Source organism: Hyperolius riggenbachi, chromosome 7 (assembly GCF_040937935.1).
Source record: "Hyperolius riggenbachi isolate aHypRig1 chromosome 7, aHypRig1.pri, whole genome shotgun sequence".
Lineage (NCBI taxonomy): Eukaryota > Metazoa > Chordata > Amphibia > Anura > Hyperoliidae > Hyperolius > Hyperolius riggenbachi.
The window spans coordinates 270,509,217-270,530,397 of record NC_090652.1 but is presented as its reverse complement, the minus strand read 5'-3'; the positions used below and the strand labels follow the sequence as shown (position 1 = coordinate 270,530,397).

Genomic DNA, 21,181 nt, shown 5'->3' with positions numbered 1-21,181 from the left:
TGCTTTTCTTTTATAAAACTCACAGGAATCATAATGTGGACAGAGCAATACATCTGTTATGTAATTAGAAGTATTATTTATCTACTTATATATGTGTTTTTTATTTCTAGGTTAGCATGGGTGTCAGTTGTTCTTTAAAGGCAATAGAAGTAGGAGGAAATAGGGTAATACAAGCCTGTGCTAAAGCTTTAAATGTAAAAATAAGAGGTAAAATTAAAGTTTTTTTTAACATAACACGGTCACATTATTGGCATGCATTTTAAATGTGCTATAGAGATGCCCTGGGTGCTAAAAAATGGTGCTTGGTTCACTTTAAGATCAGGGATTTCAACAGTAGCATTTACTAAAGCCCCATATGAATACTCATATTTTGCTGGCCAAATGTTGTCGGCCTATCAGACAGCCATGCATGCTACGCTCGCCTTAGTGCCATGTAATGTCCTAAGGAGGGAATGAGAGAAATATTCTTACAAAAGTTTCTGACCGCAATCTTATTTTATTTATTTATTTATTTTAAATTTAATTACAGCCTCAGCTTGTACGTTACAAAAGATACCACATACAATCAGAAAAACAGGCATATTAAAAAACCTCATCTTATATGGAGCTCCACTAGAGTCTAGCAATAGGGGACTTGACAGTAAACACAAGCGCAGGGCAGACTTGGGTGATACGTGCTGTATTATGTGGACAATTTGGTTAAGATCTAGGGCTTCCCTCTCCATTTGAATACCTTGACGTCAGGGTGATTGCTTTAAAGGGGTAACCCCTTTTGCTTGGACTGTGATGTATCTTATAGCCTTGAAAAGAAGAACGGATCCATGCAAGTGCTGGCAATTGGAAGAGTTGAGCACTGTGTGGGGTGCTGGTGGTGGTATGAGGGTCGGGATATAGTGACATAAACTGCATGGGCCTTTAGCATAGGGATTTGCTTGGTGATGGCCACATGCCTGTTTTTATAATTGTATGTGGTATTTTTTGTAAGATGCAAGCTAAGGCTGTAATTACATTTTCTAAGTACACATGACATCGCTGCAGGGGCGTAGCTATAGCCATAGCAGTCATAGCAGCTGCTATGGGGCCATGGAGCAAAGGGGACCCATGTTATACTTAATATATTCACCATTAACTTTCTTTTGTTTCTCCACCCTCTGGCTGTCTCAGTGCCCATGGCCATGAACTATGTGCAGTGTAGATCACATGAGAATGTAAATTGCCCAAATTACTAAATTCCATGGGGTAGGGGCAGGTGGCATTGCTTAAGAGTGGCAACATCTGAGGGCCCCATGAAAGTTTTGCTATGGGGACCCATTACTTCTAGCTACACCACTGCATTGCTGTCAGAAACTTGTTGTGTGAATGTGCTAGAAGATTCCCCATAGACATGCAGGCAATGCAGTCAGCCAACAGATCCCACTGTGATCCGTGTTCTGACCATCACAGAATACGGGGGAGGCCCGTACAGACATCAGATGAACGATTGCTTCAGCCATCAAATGTTTACTGTATGCTTGTTCCATCAGTGATCAAGATTAGTGTTATTTTTGACTTAAACTGAACTATGTAAAAGAAACACCAGCCTGTTAAATAGATGAATTCAACACAAACTGAAGGGATAGCACAATTTAATCTGATGCTTCGGTCGCTCTAAGTCCCAGTTGTCAACTTGCTTCATTGTATGTTTGTCAGTTCGAGCTATTAGCTGATCATTTAGATGGGTAATTCACTTACAGTAGATTGTTCCACATATGGCTATCACTAGGCAGAGAAGGGGGAGACTGGGAATCTGTAACTCCCACAACGGGGTCTCGTCTCATCGGCATGACAGTAGACTATTACCAATGTAAAGGATTGGCTTTATTGACATACTGTAAAGGTGGCCACTAACGGTCCAATTTCTACCGACAAATCGTCGGTAGAACAGAAATTCTGATCGGATTGGTTGTAAATAATCTCTATTGGTGGACACAATCGATTATGAACAAGTGAAAAAAAACGTCATCTGAATGAATTTTCGTCTAACCAAAATTTGGATTTTCTTGTTGGTTGTGATAGATAGGAAGCAAAGATTGGTTCGTTGATGGTGTAGTGAACGATGTATTACAATATTTCACTTCCGATCAGAATTTCTGATCGCTCGAACGATTTTTCGATAGAAATTGGACAGTTAGTGGCCAGCTTAAGTAGGAGTATAAATACTGTATGTGTCAGTATTGTCAATATATATATATATATATATATATATTTACATTTTTTATTAATTTGTTTTTTAAATAAATTTACGTTTTGTTTTTTTTATTACAAGCCCTCCCTCCCGCCAGCCAATTAAAGCGATCGGCTGTCATAGGCATCAGTCTATGAAAGCCGATCGCTTCTGTGCTTCCCAGGGGGACAGTCGTGTCACACGGCTGTCCCCAGTACAGTGCTGCCGTAGATCGCAGCGCTGTAACGTGTAAATAGACGGTGGTTTAGCCGTCTTACAGTCTCCTAGCGGCAATTGCAGCTGGGAGACTGATAACGGAGCAGAGCTCCGTCATTCAATCAGAGATGCGCACGCGATCTCCTGCAATACCCCGCCTTAGGACTTCACGCCAATTGGCGTTGAGCGTTCCTGGGGCTGCCGCCGTGTTCACGCCACTTGGCGTGGCGCGGTCAGCAAGTAGTTAAATTTGACTCTATAATTGCAGATTATTGGCAAACACTTCTTCAGCTTACTTTATCTGTACACAATGGTTCAATCATTATTCATCCCAAATATAATGTCATTTGCAGGTAATAAATTATTTCTGACGTGTATTGTTAAACCCCGAATAAACTGTGAGTAAAGAATATAAAGGCTGGCAAAGAGCTGACTTGTTTAGCACCGCCCTGCAATCCTCACTGCTCTCTGCTGCTCTGTTCATAAGTAGGTATGTTTCAGAGCTAGAACCTCATCACTGCTGCCTAGTTCAGGTGGCCGTGCTACCATTTACCAATTCTAGGTGGCACAAGCATGCACTGCCTAATAATTATCTATGGAAGCTATACTATCCAGAACTAGGCAGTTGCTACTAACTCCAGCCTCCCAGGATAGCGGGAGGAGAGGAGGCTGCACACTCCCCACCTTTGGAAAAGGTCATCACTGAGTAATGCAAGAGAGTCCCAAACTAGGTTTGCTATAGATTTTTTATGGTTTATATGATCTTTCAAGAGGCACTGTAGTGACATACTGTATAGTAGAATGTAGTGCATTTTTCAGGATATCCCCTTTTGCAGTAATTTCCTGGTTTCAGCACCAGAAACACTTCCTATGTCTATATATTTCTGTATATGTAGCCCTGCCCTCCCAGTGATGTTTAGCATAGGCTGTTCTCCTCCCATAGCATTCTGGGAGACCAAGTGTAACGAGCGGCGGGGATACGACGGTCGCGGAGAGCAGCGTGACCACCGTTACCCTCCCCGCCGCTCAGACTTCCAGGACGCCGCGCGCAGGTCTCTCTGCCACGCATAAACTTCGGGCTACGCGTGCCCAGCGGCAGGACCTTTACGAATTACGGAGGCGCGTCAACTGACCTGCAGGTCGGCTGACATCACGGAGCGCGCTCCTCATTCCTGATTGGTCAGGCTGGCTGGGGCGGTCTGAGGGATTGCCTGCCAGCTTAAAAGACATGGGCTGGCAGTAGCTCATTGTCTGTTGTTGCGAATACTTCGTGTTAGCGCTCAGACCTTTGATAGCTGTAATCAGTAGTGATAAACATACCAATTGTATTTATCTGTGTATGACTCTTTGCCTGCTCTGACTATTCTTTCTGCCTTGTGATTCTGTACCTCTGCCAATCTGATCTTGTTGCTGACTTTTGCTTGAACTTCACTCTGATTCTGCTTGTCGATTCTGTACCTAATCTGCCCATCTGTTGCCTACCTGATCTGTCTGACTATTCTCTCTCACCAGTGGGCCCTCGCCACTGGTGAGATTACCGCTGTGGTTCTATCTGTAACCTTAATCGCCACTGGTGAGGTTACTGCTGAGATTCTATCAGAAACTTACTGTTTGCACCAATCACTACACTTTGTGCAATAAAGCTAGTGACTTTTGTCACGTCTTACACATCATTGCTTACTATATCTGTATTATTGGTGATTCTGCAGATAACCACATAATCAGAAATCTGTTATCTTGCCGACACTAATTGTTACACCAAGCATCATTTTCACTGGCTTCGGAATACTCAGAAACAAACATTCCACAAAGTTGCACCTGGTACATTATATTGGCTAAGCGTTTGAGAAATGACTGTGCTTGTGTTGTGCTACATTTTGTAAGCAGCCTTTTCGCTCTCTGGGTACATAGCAGGCAAAAGGTAAAAACATTCAAGCACAGCCTAAAACTGAACGGTCAGGAAGAGTCAGTGATACAACATATCACTGCAGGATGCAAGGTATGTGGAATTACATCAACCTTGTGCAAGCATACCTCCTAGGATATATAACCAGGGCCAGATTTACCAGAAGGCACTGTAGGTACATGCCTACAGGTGCTTGATGATGGTAAGGCGGCTCAGTCTCCTCCCCTTGTGCCTCCCTCCTTCCCACTGCAGAGTCTGGCTACCTAATGCTAAGGGGAAACTGTAGCTACCTCTGATGGGCAAGGGAATTAAGGGAGGAGTGGCAGCTGGGAAAGCCAGCACACTGGTGGTGCAGTTCAGTGGGGGGTTTGTACATTCATGAAGGGCGAAGTCTAGGGTACCAGGACATCTGTGCCTATAGACTCCTGCAATGTAAATCCGGGCCTGTATATAACAGATGTTTTGGGGCTAGGTGGATTTAGTTATGGGCAGAAACTACTGTATGCACCATTTTCACAATTATTCCTAATTTTTCTTTTTTCACTATCACAGGGTTGTATTTGAAGAATTGAGTATTGACTGCCATTTAGTGAGCTCGAACCATTTGATCCACATAGAAAGGTAGGGTTAGGGAAAGGCCAAGGAGTTAGGCTAGAGTTAGGCTAAGCTGGTAGGTTAGGGTCTGGCTACAGGAGAAACTATGCCATAACTATTCAAATCTGCTACTGTATGGTATCAGATTGCAACCAATGAAACATATGGCACAGTACATTGCAGTCATAAAACAAACCATCACTGTGCCAAATCATTTTGTCAACAAAATTAGTGTAATCAAACATATATTTCTTAAACTAAAGCCAAAATAAAAATGCAGTGTTGCTACTAAATAATACTGGGGTTAGGTAGTCTGGTTGCTGTAGAAAAATCTGAAGTAAATAAGAAAAACAGCAACACGTAGATGCATTCCAAAGATCTATTTGACCAACATTATGTCTATGGCCAATGTTGGAGATAAGTCAGCCTGTAACAAGCAAGGTCACATTATTACAGGACCGCACTCTGTACTTGACTGTAATGAGAATTGCAATACCAAATCACCTTTTGTAGACAGTGGGCTGGGAAAGTGGACGGTATTCAGAGAAAAAAGCAATTTTATTTTTATATACTTGTTACACATTTTGATCGTTCTGAAAAGCCTGAGGGAGTCATTCTTCAACGAACTCCAGCATTCAATCAATAGCATTCAAATCCACTTTCATAAAACCTCAGACTTTAAAATGCTTACACTGATACGGTTATGTATGCCTGACAATGTCACGTCTACAATTCCCAAGTATGCACTATACATAATTTCATTGCCATAAAGAATGTTGTTTCGGAAAAAATGCTCAAACTTTGCCTTCCAAGAGTTTTTCCTTCTTCACAGTATGGAATACTTTAACATTTTTATCTTTGGTTTCCTGTATACGCCCTTCCTCTAAAAAAAATTTCATGCCCCCACTTCCTGAAAAAAACCCTCATGCAAACCCTCCAGGACATGAATGGAAGTAAAAAAGTGTTACTGGCACAAAAATGCAGCTGGAGGAGGACCACAACAATGGCTAGGCTCACAGGCGGCGTGCTCCTCAAATAGTGGATCCAATTCAATTAAAGAAAGACAGAGAGGGCACCGCTCTGAAGACTGCCTCTGAAGAAGCGACAAGGTCACAAAACAGCTTTCAGGCATTTTCCTCAAACCCCCCCCCCCCCCTACCTTAAAGAGAATCTGTACTGTAAAATTTTTACAATAAAAAGCATACCATTCCATTCATTATGTTCTCCTGGGCCCCTCTGTGCTGTTTCTGCCACTCCCTGCTGCAATCCTGGCTTGTTATTGCCATTTTTATGCAGTGTTTACAAACAAAAGACATAGCAAGTGATAGGCTGAGAGAAGCTCAATGTGTGAGTCATACAGAGTGTGCAGGGGGCCTGGAGAGGGTGTGTATAGCTTCTATCCAACCACAAGCAGCACAGCACATTCCGACAGAGGAGAGAAGATTAGATCATATGACAGAGATAACACAGCCACTGTGCAACTAGGAAGGGCTGCAGTAAGACAGAGCACATTAGAACAGCTATAGGAACGTATAGGATAGAAGAAATAAGGCTCAAAATTTTGTTACAGAGTCTCTTTAAGAAGCGGTGCCCTCTCTGTCTTTCTTCAATTGAATAAAACCCTCCAGGACCTTGAACTTCAGCCCCCTTTCACACTGACGCGTTACGATACTCTGTTTAGACCCAATGGGACATTTCTTACCTGGTGCGGTGCAGCGCAATCCGTTAGAAGTGCCCAATTTAACACAAGAGCAACATCGCGTTTTTGGGCAACATGCACGGCGACGTGCAGAGACCGGAAGTCGTGTAAGTCTATGGCGACGTATCCTTTTCAAAAATTCTGTGTTTGTGTTGCGACGTGCATGCGCGGAAGCGTATCTTTCCCAATGCACTTTCTCGCAATTCGAATTTTGGCCACAGGAAATGAGAACTAGAGAGCCTCACTTCCTGCATGGCATGCAGCTAGAAGGGAGATTACTGCTCATTACCCCGGTAATCCCCAAAGGCTGTTTTTAGCGTTGTGTTGTGATGCACTCACAACGGTACTCACTCGTACCGCATCATACAGCATTTACAATGCCGGTTTTCAGTGTGAAACTGGCCTCAGGGCATTAGGACCCATTGCGAGCACTAAATGACTTTTGGCTCTGGCTGTTCTGATGTGGCCCCTTGCATGGCTTCATACCTGGACACAGGAGTGAGACTGTGGGGTGGGCCAACTGTATTTATTGCCAAAACATGTACTTTCTGCACTTTTCAGCAACTACAGCCTGTTCCAATGTTTTTTTAAGCTAGTTATCTTATATTAACAAAGTAGACCTACTGTACACGGTCTACTGTTATACTGTTTTAGCCGAGGTGAACTCAGGTCTGCTTTGTTAAAGCTATAAGGTAAGTGGCTGAAAAAAGGGAGTGGAACAACTTCTTGTTGTTACTTTAAGCAATAAACAGTAATTTCACAGTCTATTTTAACTGCTGTTATTTTATGACAATGTATGCAATTCTGCAAGTGGGAGTGGCATGACAACAAAATGGTTGCCTAGTTGACCCTTCTGTCTGCTACAGCTGTCTCCTCCTGTGTGTTCACTGGACACAAAATGCTGTGGGGAGGGATGTGTTGGGGTGGGCTCACTCACTATAAGAATCCAGGGCTCTAAATCCCAGTTTCTCTGCAGTCGGAACTGTATTACTTTCACTGGTAACTAAACAGAGATCATAAAACTCCTGTGTGGGGCAAAAAATTACTGTATTTTTTGGACTATAAGACTTACTTTTTCTCCCCCAAAAGTGGGGAAAAAAGTCACTGCATCTTATAATCTAAATGCAGGGAGTTCCTGGCTTGTGAACATCCGCCAATACAAACCTCCAACCCGCCGCAATGTTGGGACTCCCTGTACTGTGCCCATGCAGAGGAGGACACAGGGGGACAAACGGAGGACACAAAGGGGCATAGAGGGGAGGACACAAGGGGGACAGAGGAGGACACTGGGAGACACAAGAGGTACAAGGGGGCATGAGGTACAAAGGGGGCATAATCCACAATAATTCCCTTCACCTGGTGCAGGTTTGGTATATATTTTTTCCCCTGGTTTTTGACCTCTAAACCTAGATGCACCTTATGGTCAGGAGCATCTTAAGGGGTCCATACACCTAACGATTTTTCCGCCGATATACAGCAGATTCGATCACTGTGATCGAATCTGCTGTGAAATCGTTGCGCAAACGCTGACAGAACGATCGATTTCCGTCCGAAATCAATCATTCCCATTGATTCCCATCGATCTGTCCGTGCGGAAGATTTCGCTCGATCGCGGTGGGTCGGGAGTGCGTCGATAACGGCGTTCAAATGCCCGACGACCGACGCTGGCGGCAATACATTACCTGCTCCTGCCGGCGCGTGTCCCCTGGTCTCCGCTGTCTCTTCTCCGTGCTCAGGTCCTCCAGCTTCACTGAACTTCCTGTCCCGGCAGGAAGTTTAAACAGTAGAGCACCCTCTACTTCCCCGGCAGGAAGTTCAGCTGGAGGAGCCGAGCACGGAGAAGAAGACAGCGGAGACCGGGGGAAACGCGCCGGCCGGATCAGGTAATGTAGAACTGTTGGGAGGCGGCGGCAGCTCCACAGATTGTGATATGTTTCATGCTGAAATCGATTCACAATCTGTTTGCAGTAAAGGCAGCCATACGATCCCTCTCTGATAAGATTCGATTAGAGAGGGATCTATCTGTTGGTCGATCTGATGGCAAATCGACCAGTGTATGGCTACCTTTATAGTCCAAAAAATATGGTATGTATGAGTGCAGGGAACAAAGGAAATATTCCGAAATTCAAGATTAGTCTGTATGAGAGCTGAGTAAACATTATTAGTCACCCGTGGCAGTCAAAACTTTAAATGTAGATGTTTAACGTTTAACACCAAAATAAGACTATAGGATTCCAGGAAAGTCCTGGTTAGGATTTGGACTATAAATACAATTGTTTATCTGATCTGTTTGGGGTAAACCTTCTAGAGTATTAGGCCCCATTCAAACTGCACACGTTTCTGTCCGGATTTTGGCAACGCGTGCAGGAGGCCGACACGCACAAAATCAGACAGTGCATAGACTGCACTGTCTGATGTTCACATTGCATGCGTTCCGGACCTGTGCGGTCCGGGAACGCATGCTGCACACATTTTTTACCAAAACGCGCGGCTGTGAATGGGATAAGCCATGCAATGCATAGAACGCAGATGGCGTTGCGTTCCAAACGCCTGTTTTATGATGTGAACGTGGCCTTATGATATGTAGAATATGGCAGAGATGGGAGGAGGGTTTAGTTCAGGCAGTTGTCAGCGATCAATGAGCTGTTTCTGTATTACCGTTACTTATTCTGCCTCCATGTACCTTTATTATGCAACCAGCGAGACAGACATAATGATACAATACCTGCGTCTCTGCTTCTGTGTGTTGTTACAAATGTTCGTATGTCTCTTCCCGTCATGTTTCTGGAAATGAATGAATAGCTGACGTTAATAATAGCACCGGCGCTCAGGAAACAGACTTTACATACTCCTCATTACTATTTCAATAGACTCCTTCTGCCTCCCACATCCAGTGACTGCAGCTTCAGTTCATCTATATGATTTAACCTGTGTTGTTATTAATAAGGTCTAAGCTATACATTTTGATACTTTTTCCTTTGAAGGTCTGGAGTTCTTGTTGAAGGTTTGTGTCAGGATTGTTAAAGCTAACCAGAGGTGGTTGAAAAGATAGATACATAACTAAGAAGAGGGAAGGTTCTGGATCCTACAGAAGCTTCCCACCTGTCCCTTGACTGCAGCACTGCTGCCTGGGACCACTTGAAAGTTTGCAGCCGTATGCCTCTTTGTGCACAAGCACGACCATACGGCACCTGCACAAGTACGACCGTGTCTGCACAGCAGCGCAGAGCAGCTCCTGGTCGAGCGGCTTCAGCTTATTGAGCAGATGCTGGCGTACTCTCCCAGGCACAGTATGGCCGCTCTTGTAGGATGTGTTCAGAGAGGCTGTGCTTGGCAACAATGGGGTGAGGCGGGTACAGGAAGGAGAGAGTGTTGTGAGTAGAAGAAGAAGAGTTAAGCAAAAGAGAGAAAAAAAAATCTTACCCTGTTAGTGTCGTGTAGAAAAAGTGCCTCATGCAGCATGGGAGGAATCATGTTTACTATTGGCACGCAGAGCTACAGGGGTTTTCTTTTAATTCTCTTAGTTGAAAACACTATAGGAAATGTGTATGTCGGTTGCATAATACACTTATGCTATCTGCCTAAAGTGTGTTATGAAATTTATGTAAGTAGCACTAACCTTTGTATGCACTCTAAGCGCATGATGAGTACAGCCCCATGTCACATGTCACTTCTGGCTACTGTACTGTCTTTGCTGCTGAAAGTCAACCATTCAGTTTCTGGGGTTATCTTCTGACTCATTCAAATGTAAAATTGACTAGCTGGTGAGAGAGAGCATTTAATACTTCTACTTTAAGGTATGAATTACAGGTTATACCTATTATTTTTTAATCTACTTACACAAAAAAAGAGTTCTCATTTAAAAGATTTCTATGGTGAAAATTTTTAAAATGTAACCCCTTGCAGACACAACAGCTCTGGCTGCTTTAAGACCCGAGCTGATCGTGCCCTTTTAAGAGCTGTGATTTCTGTGATTGGCTCACAGCAGGTATGGGGTCGGAAGCTCTGCTGTCAGCGTGACAGCAAAGAAAGCAAATGTAGCGACACAGACTGCAGTGGGAACGGCAAGAGAGAGTGCCGGGCATCGGGGATGATTAAAATGTATGCCCTGGCAGGAATAACGGCATACACAGGGCATAGATTTCTATCATCAAGGTCTGAAAAAGGCCAAAATATTTCTGAGAAGTACATTACTCCACGAGTAAAATGCATCATAAATTATTTTTCTCCTATGGTGTTGTTGCTTACAGTAGGCAGCAAAAATCTGACAAGTTTTGGACTAGTCTCCATCTGCTCATGGAGGGTTTTCCATATTTGCTTTATTTATTACAAAAGCACTCTGTAGAAAGGGTATGTATAAGGATGTAAGCCATCCTCCCTACTTGCTTGCATGCTATTTTGGTATTTGAACTAAGCAGCTGCCAATTGGTAAGCGCTTTTGAAAATAAAGAAAACCCTGAGAATCCCCCATGAGGAGATGGACTAGTCCAAAACCGGTCAGGTTTGTAATTTTAACTGTAAGTGACTAAGCTCTAGGGTAAAAGTAGTTGATTGTATTTTAGTTTATAACGAATGTACATTTTCTACATATGGATACACATGAAACAGCACAAAACTGCGCAGTGAAATTTGGGTGCACCAGGCGACACCATATGCCGTAATGTGGATTATGGGTAAAGTGGTGCTCAGACAGTAATTAGGCACCATCAAAAGACAGAGCCCAAGTTACTTTACAAACAGCATAATTTGGCCACCAGCAATAGCTGGCAGCCGAATTACGTCTTTCCAGCTGAGTCCTTTGGGGCCTGGAGGGGGAATAGTAATTAACGCCTCTGGGACTTTTGCAGGAGCAGGATTAGCCGTATTTTTGCTTCACCCTGCACCAAAACTTTCTGACGCCGTTTTTACATGTATGCGAATACACATGCATATTAAATCTTACACTTTATTTTTGTGATAGTGGTTCTTTAATTGAGTCCCATACAATACACGCTCTTCTTCTGCAGGGCACGTTAGACTGTAAGCTCCTCTGGGCGCAAGTAATGATGTGAAGGGTTCAATATTCTATGCACTGAGCCTTGGGAAATGTGTCAGCATTGTATAAATGAGTAAACTAAACGTCTCTTTAATTTTGTGAATGGCTGCATCGAACAGTAATAAAGTGTGACACTGCTTTGCAAAGCGCCTTTTATCTACTTAAAAAAGATCTGACAACATCCATGATCCAAATGACAAGATGTGAAAGTCTTCCACGTCGTACACAGAGATAAAAATAAACCCAGCCAGGGAGTTAATGTTCAGAAGCTGAGATGTGCGGTGCTTCCATCGGAATCAGAAGATGCCGCTACAGTGCTTTTCAAGTTGAACTCCAGCCAGACGGAGAAAACGCTATTTCATACAGTTATGTACTCAATAAAAAAAAATGCAGACATATTTTTTAAATACAACCAGTGTATGTATCTGAAAATGATATAAATAGGAAGTTGATGTGAGATGTCACAAGCAGCCTTCCTGGGTACGTTTTAGTGCTGCCGCATAAGTTGGGACCGGGTGTGCCGTTGCCTAAAAAATTGTATTTTGTTTACCAATATTTTCCTATGCACTTCCTGGTGCCCATTCTGATAATCCTCCCCGATAAGTGCCTTACAAGAACCTCCCTACCTAATGCTGGACCCTAACCCCTCATCTGAATACCTGAAAAGAAACCCCCCCCCCACACCACCACCTAGTGTCGGACCCTAGCCCCTCCTATGAGTGCCTAACAAGAACCCCCTCCACTTAATGCCTAACCCCTCCTCTGGGTACCTAACAAGAACCCCCTCCCCCTAATGCCTAACCTTAACCCCTCCTCTTAGTGCTTAACAAGAACCCCCTCCTCATAATGCCTAGCCCCTCCTCTGAGTATCTAATAAGAACCCCCTCCACCTAATGCCTAAACCTAGCCCTTCCTCTGAGTGCCTAACAAGAACCCCCTCCACCTAATGCCTAAACCTAACCCATCCTCTGAGTGCCTAACAAGAACCCCCTCCACCTAATGCCTAAACCTAACCCATCCTCTGAGTGCCTAACAAGAACCCCCTCCACCTAATGCCTAACCCTCCTCTGAGTGCCTAAAAAGAACCCCCTCCACCTAATGACTTAATCTAAGCTGTCCTCTGAGTGCCTAACAAGACCCCCCTACCTAATGCCTCAACACTTGGGTGCCCGACTACCAATTGTTAAAGCAGGTGTCTATTAGGCTCCTGCAAATCCTGGGGCCCAAATTACCTGATCGGAGCCTTCTTTAGCAGTATTTGTTACTAAAGGTATCCCATAGAGGCCCAGGTTTCCTAGTGAGGCATGGAGTAGAAAGGTCTACGGCTGCATTGCTTTGTGCCGCATAGCTCTCTTTAGTTAAAAGTTTTTCAAAAACGTATGTTACTAGACATAATCCAATAGTCTGATAATGATACATCACAAATGAAGTATTGTTATGTTTGGATTGGTCTCTGAGTGAAGTATGGGCACAGCAGACCTTTGTATGATATGACTGCCTCTGACAGGTTAATTAATCTTTGGCCATTCTAAACCACTCAAAGACTTTCTTTACCTTTGAATGGTCACTTTTGGGTATAAAAGGTGCTGTGGGTACACAAGGAAGGCAGTGGGGCTTTTGGGGGCAGCTCAAAGATTACCGTCAGCACTAGGCATTATTATGGGATTTCATAGACACCGTAAGGGATACATCTGAAAATCTGGTGTGTTCAAAATGACACCAAACACACGAAATTGTGATTAAAGCTGAACACCAAGAGCAGCATAAAAAATATAGGGAGAAGATTACATAATCACCTCATCATAATGCTTGTAATTGTCCTGTCCTCCTCTTTCCCATCCAAGAACCATGACAGCCATGAAGATGCTCCAGACATGCCTTTCAAGATGACTAAAAGTCCCCTTCCTTTCCGATAACAGGTAGTGTAAGGAGTGAATTAAAAATGGTTGCATTTTGGCCTCAGTGCCGGCTATTGCTTAGTATGCAGCCAGCAGTGAAAACTTGATAATTAATGCCTCCTGAAATTAAAGTGGTCTGAAACTCTGACATTCAATAAAAATGTGTATTTCTACTTTTTATTACCTATCCAGTTATCATATTTGCTTTTGTGCACAAGTAATATTGTCCATTTACAAATAAGTTCCTAAAGTACAATTTATCTGCTCTGAAAGCTGCCATTGCATTTTATTCAACCTGCTTTTTACTATATATTAAAATTAAACTCTTCTATTGAGATGTACTGAACAGTGTGCATGCTGGGAGCAAAGATAGCTGTTGTCAGTTGTTACACACAATGTAACAACATGGGAATGTAAACAAAAGATAATGTTATCTCCTCTATGAATGCAGATCTTAAAGTGAACCTCCAGAGTAAAAATCTACTCAGCAGCACTGAAAAGGCTTGGTGTTTTTTTTTTTTTACAGTTTCACAGCATCAGAACTTTGTTTTTCTTACCCAAACCTAATTTTTAGCTGCACAGAATCCAAACTCCGCCCCATCAAAGAAATCTGCCTGGGCATTTTCCCCTGATGCTGTGCAAAGCATAACGGGATTTCTGATGTTGTTGTTCTCGTTTCCTAGCGCGCGCAGCTGGGAGGGGTGATCAGGACAGTTGGAACAGTGTCTCATGCTCCCTGTCACCTCCTGTCAACCAAAAAGATGGCTGCCCCCATGAAATCACAAACATGTGCCTGTTCTTTTAAAAGAGGGTGGATAAAATATTATATTACCTATTTTAATTAACATAACTAATGTAACTTAATTGCAGTATGTTTGTTTAGGCTGAAGTTCCTCTTTAAAGAGAATCTGTATTGTTAAAATCGCACAAAAGTAAACATACCAGTGCGTTAGGGGACATCTCCTATTACCCTCTGTCACAATTTCGCCGCTCCTCACCGCATTAAAAGTGGTTAAAAACAGTTTTAAAAAGTTTGTTTATAAACAAACAAAATGGCCACCAAAACAGGAAGTAGATTGATGTACAGTATGTCCACACATAGAAAATACATCCATACATAAGCAGGCTGTATACAGCCATCCTTTTGAATCTCAAGAGATCATTTGTGTGTTTCTTTCCCCCTGCAGCTATCTTCCACTGAAGTGTCAGGCTATTTCTTCCTGCAGAGTGCAGACAGCTGTGCCTGTATGTAATTCCTCATTATGTGAAAGCCCAGCCAGCTCAGAGGAGGATTTATCCAGCTTGTAAAAGATAATAGAACAGAGAGAAGCTGCACTAATCTAAATATCACACAGGCAGTGTGCAGAGAGGGGCCTGGATGGGGGAGTTCATAGCAGAACCACAACACTGAAGAACTTGGCAGCCTTCCAGACACAGGCCTGACAAGTCTGACAAGAGAGAGATAAGTTGATTTATTACAGAGATGGTGATAGTAGAACGTGCTGCAGTAAGCCAGAACACATTAGAATAGCTTTTGGAACTTGTAGGATGATAAAAAACAGGATGCAATTTTTGTTACGGAGTCTCTTTAAGCTGAAGGAGCTTTCCAGTGCCGTCACTGTTTGAATGCTGTTCTGCGACAATTTCTTTTTTGTGTTATAGTTGGTTCAAAGCTGTAAGGAATCTTTTAAAGCAAAGAAGAAATGCTGAGTTTCAAACCACTTTAGGAGGTATGAGCCAGTCTGCAGCACTGTGGTGGAGTGGGGAAATTTGGCCACCTGTGTGTGTCTCCTATATGATATATTTAACTACCATTTTTTATCGTAACAACTAACGATTTATACAGAAAAATCATGACGATTAACAAGGTTGCCCAAACTTTCGCATCCCACTGTATCTATTATGAAATCGACATCAGGAAAGAGTGACTGGACTAACTTACAGATGACCTTTGGCCATTGACACAAATATGATGACATGGATATTATTACTTTCTCGCAACATGAACTGTTCTTAGCCTTCGAAGGGTAGAATCACTGAACACCTTGTTAACGAAATAAAACGTACAATTCACAACGATTTAAGAAATTTAATGGAAAGCATCTGATATTATCCGCTGAAAATATACTGTATATTGTACTTTAGTAGTCATAATAAGAATACTTTTGGAGTAGATCCAATCAAAAAAAACGCACACCAAGAAGTGGAGTAATACTTTCAGCAAAGAAGAAGAATGAAAAGCACTTCAGCATTTAGACAATGACCAGGGCGAGAAACATAGTCCATCGGTTCACATACACTGTGCAACCGCCATAGCATAACTTTCCAGTATCATAGAGTAAATAGAGAGGGCGGGCACCAATGCTCATGTCACCATAAAAACATTTATTGGCAGCAGATGGTAAAACCAGAGGAGGCCCCCGATGGAGAATGCTTCCCCCTACCTGACAGCTGTTTCACAACATCCGTTGTATCATCAGAGGTGTTTGCGTGGGTGCAGAGAGGCCGTTGACTGCGCTGGAACGTAGCTGCATTTTGTATCTGGGCCGCGCGTCTGACGTTACAGGGCGCTGCTCCCACCGTGCGTGACAGATCCTTCTCCCTCCAATCGGGCGCTCTGTATATATACTACACTGCAGAGAGCTGCGCCTATCCTAGAGGTGGGCGGGACACGGGCCGGCCAATCAACTGCCGCAAATCACGAGTGATCCAGGCGGCGCGGCCCGCCCGTACGTCATCTTCAATTCACTCCGCCTGCAGGGTGGCTATAGCCTCCTTTGATTTTACCATCTGCTGCCAATAAATGTTTTTATGGTGACAGGAGCATTGGTGCCCGCCCTCTCTATTTACTCTATGAAGAAGTGGAGTAATGCTGGTGCTGGGTATCCCGTAGCAATCCAAATCCAAGAATCAAAAAGAGGATCAGCACACAGACTTCTTAACCTCCTTAGCGGTATGCCCAACACAGTGTCGGGCATACCGCTCTGTGGCCCCAGGAGTCCCCCATAAATAAATAAATGTGCCAAATGTCTGTAAATCATCTAGCTAGCACAAGGCTAGCTAGTAAGAGTGTCTGGCACCCCTGGATCCCCTGGATTCCTCCGTTTATACATTACCCCCCCTCCCCCTTGATCCAGCGATCGTGCAGCCTCTCGGCACAGCTCCGGTCTCTCTATGGGGAGGATTGGTTTGCGCATGACGTCATCTGCTATCCTCCTCATAGTGAAGACCGGAGCTGTCCGGGAGGCTGCGCCGATCGCTGGATCCAGGCTGGGTAATGTATAAACGGGGGAGCGGCGGGGATCGGGGGGTGCTGGAGACTTCTTCTAGCTAGCCTAGTGCTAGCTAGAGGGTTTATAGCCATTTAGCACTTCTATTAAAAAATCAGGCAAAAAGTAACAAAACCCCCTGAGCGGCGTAACGCTCAGGAGGTTAAAGAACAAGCGACACCCATGCCAACCTAGAAATAAAAAACACATATAAGTAGATAAATACTACTTCTACTTACATAACAGATGTATTGTGCTATCCACGTAATGATTCCTGTGAATTTTATAAAGAAAAAGCAGAAAATCCTATTCTAGGCAGTGGCCATCTTGCCAAGCTAATGCTGACATCATATCCTCCCTGACTCTTGTTTTCCCACCTCCCTTCTCTTGCTCATTGTGTATTCATTAGCTGCCCTCCTTCCAGAGTCTTCAGACACTCCCCCTGAGGTGTATACTAACAACTGCACTGTCTTTTTATTTACTTATTTTTACTTACTCCTTCAATCGCTGAGCCACCTCAGCCTTGCTTGTAAACACAAGTGATCAGAGGGTGTTTCTGATAAGCAGCTAGGCAGGGAAATACATGGAAGAGGAGGAATATATTATAGATAAAAAGAACTTCCAGCATTCAACTTTTTGGCACTGACTACTAAAGGGCCAGTGTTCCTAAAGTATGTGATAACTCTAAATCATAACAGCAGAAAGTTTTGCAAGTTTTGAATGCAGGATTAGCATCTTTATCACTTAATACACTCAGACCAGTTGCTGTTGAAATGTGATTTTTATGCTGACAATACCGCTTTAAGGAACAATTAAGTTTATTGTACCAATGCAAACACTTGTGTGCATTCGGACAATAAACTTAATTGTTTCTTAAAGAAAACCTGAACTGAAAATTAAAAGTCAAAATAAGCATACACAAGTCATACTTACCTTGCATGTAGTCTACTCCTCAGTGTCTTTCTCTTCTCCCGCGTCCTGTTTGTTCACTGTAATCAAGGGAATTTTTCGTCCTCCATTTTGAAAATGGCCATTACCCATAACAGCTTTCTGGTCAGCACACAGTTAAACTGTAACATCGCCCACTTGAGCCATAGGGAAACATGGACATTACCTGGTACATCAGTTTTCCTCTCAGCTATAACTGACAGCAACTGATATTTTACTGACAGAAACTGATATATTTCAGATCTGACAAAATATTGTCAGAACTGGAAGGGATTATTGTCAGAAGAAAATGGTGAGCTTCTGAGAGGAACTGATAGCAAGGTAACTATGTAATGTTCATTTGAAGTTACCTCATGTGTTTATTTTAAATATTTTTACTCAGTACAGGTTCTCTTTAAGAAGTCTGTGTGCAGATCCTCTTTTTGATTCTTACTTTGGAGTAGGACTTTACATCATCACATTTTAATGATATACACAAACCGAGGATCCATATAGTGGAGATAAAGATGAAGTTTATGACTGAGGGCCCACATACAATATATACATTGTCCTTAGTGATGTACATGTTAAAAAGTTTGTAGCCAAAATGTATATCCATCAACAATTGGGAGAGAAAGCATTCATACGGAATACAACAAAAATGGTATAAGATTGAATGAATATGCTATTAGCAAGGGCACATGAATTTGTAGCACCAGGATATCCACAAATCTACCTAAAGTTCCACCAGATGTGATTGAGTAGATGTGGACTCTGCCCACTGTTTGGTTTGGGCCACATATAGACAACAAATCTATCTTAGTAAGAAATAAGGTATAGACAATATGATTCAAATAATTTGTTGAAGAATGAAAATATTAAGGATTTCACCTTAGTGTTCATAAAAGGAGCAGCAGCTAAAAAAACTGAAATATCGAGGGATATTAATATGGATGAAGAATGGAAATGTATAAAAAAAGCAATGAAAGCTTCCGCCGAGATGGTTTGTGGCTTCAAAGAACCAGAAACACAAGAATAATGGTGTAATTGTGAATATAAAAAGATGCAATGGTAAAGAGAAATGAAGCAAGAAACAGGGATGCTGACGATGGATACAAGAACAAATAGGAGCGACTCCTACTAATGACATACAGAAGAAATATGCAGAAAGGAAAAAATGGGCATAGAACCAGTTAAAGGTCAAAAGCATAGAAGAATTGAGATGGTGAAAAGAACATTGGAAAAGTTATCTACTATCAGAGGCTACCCTACATATCCTCATAGGAGGACAAAGTGGATTCCAACCTAGAACTACTGTGTGTGTCTAGCTCACAGGTGACACAATCCAGTCCTCAAGGGCCATATCCTTGCCAGTGTTTAGGATGGACAGAGTAATGGAGAAATGTGTTCTACTTGATGAACCACATCTTTCATCATTCAGTTCTATCAATTAATTTGAGCTGTGACAAAAATGTGTGAGGACCTCTGTAGATAAAGAGGGAAATATACCTGCGGAAGCAAATTAGGCGCTGGAAGGATCGGCCCAACATGTTTTAAGAACTGCTGAACAGAACTGATAACAGTTTTTTTGGACTTCAACTTATTTCCTTTTCAGTTAGCACTTTTGGATCCTAAATTGCACAGGTGGGCGGTAGAGTTGGGCCGAACCTCCGATTTTAGGTTCGCGAACTTCCGCGAAAGGTTCGGTTCGCGAAAAAGTTCGCGAACCGCAATAGACTTCAATGGGGAGGCGAACTTTGAAAGTTTAAAAAAATTCTATCAACTGGAAAAATGATAGAAAACATGTTTCAAAAGCTCTAATACCTGGAGCCACACCTAATTGAGTGAAATACACTTTACTGCTGGAGGACCCGCCCCCCCTCCCTCCCTCCCTCCCTCCTCCAAGCAAGGTCCTTTATACCATTTGCCTGCCTACACTAATTAGTTATGGGACAGCTGCTACACACTCTGCTAGGGAGATTTTAATTGGCCTCCCCCCTCCTCCCTCCACCCTCCTCCCTCCTCCCTCCACCTTCCACCCTCCTCCCTCCTCCCTCCACCCTCCTCCCTCCTCCCCTCCTACCCTTCTACCTATTCCCTCCTCCCTCCTACCGGAGGGAGGAGGGTCTCTTCTGCCAGGGAATTATACTATTTTAAAAACCAGTATACATCATACCATAGCTGGGAATACATACATGAGTATACATCATACCATAGCTGGGAATACATACATGAGTATACATCATACCATAGCTGGGAATCGAACCCAGATCTCCCTGTGTGGTGGGCACGTCACCCTAAGCACTGTACCACTACAGAAGTAAGTGAAGCTAGCCTAAAATTTAACATTTATGCTCAATGCAATAGAACCATTAGGTTGCTTAAAGGAGAACTGTAGTGAGAGGTATATGGAGGCTGCCATATTGATTTCCTTTTAAGCTATACCAGTTGCCTGGCAGCCCTGCTGATCTATTTGGCTGCAGTAGTGTGAATCACACCAGAAACAAGCATGCAGCTAATCTTGTCAGATCTTACAAAAATGTCAAACACCAGATCATACCATAGCTGGGAATCGAACCCAGATCTCACTGTGTGGTGGGCACGTCACCCTAAGCACTGTACCACTACAGAAGTAAGTGAAGCTAGCCTAAAATTTAACATTTATGCTCAATGCAATAGAACCATTAGGTTGCTTAAAGGAGAACTGTAGTGAAAGGTATATGGAGGCTACCATATTGATTTCCTTTTAAGCAATACCAGTTACCTGGCTATCCTGCAGATCCTCTGCCTCCAATACTTTTAGCCCTAGACCCTGAACAAGCATGCAGCAGATCTGGTGTTTGACATTTTTGTAAGATCTGACAAGATTAGCTGCATGCTTGTTTCTGGTGTGATTCACACTACAGTGGCTGGATAGTGTACTGGTTAAGGGCTCTGCCTTTGACATGGGAGACCAGGGTTTGAATCCTGGCTAGGTCAAGTACCTATTCAGTAAGGAGTTCAAGGCAAGACTCCCTAACACTGCAGGGTGGCCTCTTGAGCGCGTCCCTGTGGCTGCAGCTCTTGAGCGCTTTGAGTCCGACAGGAGAAAAGCGCTATACAAATGTTTGGATTATTATTATTATTATTATTATTACTGCAGCCAAATAGATCAGCAGGGCTGCCAGGCAACTGGTATAGCTTAAAAGGAAATCAATATGGCAGCCTCCATATACCTCTCACTACAGTTCTCCTTTAAGCAACCTAATGGTTCTATTGCGTTGAGCATAAATGGTACATTTTAGGCTAGCTTCACTTACTACTGTAGTGGTACAGTGCTTAGGGTGACGTGCCCACCACACAGTGAGATCTGGGTTCAATTCCCGGCTATGGTATGATGTATACTGGTTTTTAAAATCGTATAATTCCCTGGCAGAAGAGACCCTCCTCCCTCC

The 21,181-nt window shown here is 43.1% G+C and overlaps 1 protein-coding gene across 7 annotated transcripts in view; it reads right to left on the bottom strand.

The window, feature by feature from the left end:
* The window catches only part of CCDC148 (coiled-coil domain containing 148), a 267,767-nt gene that overhangs the window by 194,154 nt on the left and 52,432 nt on the right, over positions 1–21,181 (bottom strand). For 4 of the 7 annotated variants that reach the window (XM_068245736.1, XM_068245735.1, XM_068245742.1 and 1 more), the window contains 2 exons: positions 10,238–10,379; positions 9,344–9,402 (listed from right to left, as the gene is read on the bottom strand). In XM_068245736.1, the coding sequence (XP_068101837.1) occupies positions 9,344–9,402; positions 10,238–10,260 (82 nt within the window). In that variant the 5' untranslated portion in view covers positions 10,261–10,379. Of the gene's footprint in view, positions 1–9,343; positions 9,403–10,237; positions 10,380–17,753; positions 17,827–21,181 lie in introns of those variants that run through there. The other 3 variants (XM_068245741.1, XM_068245740.1, XM_068245737.1) reach the window with 2 other exon arrangements.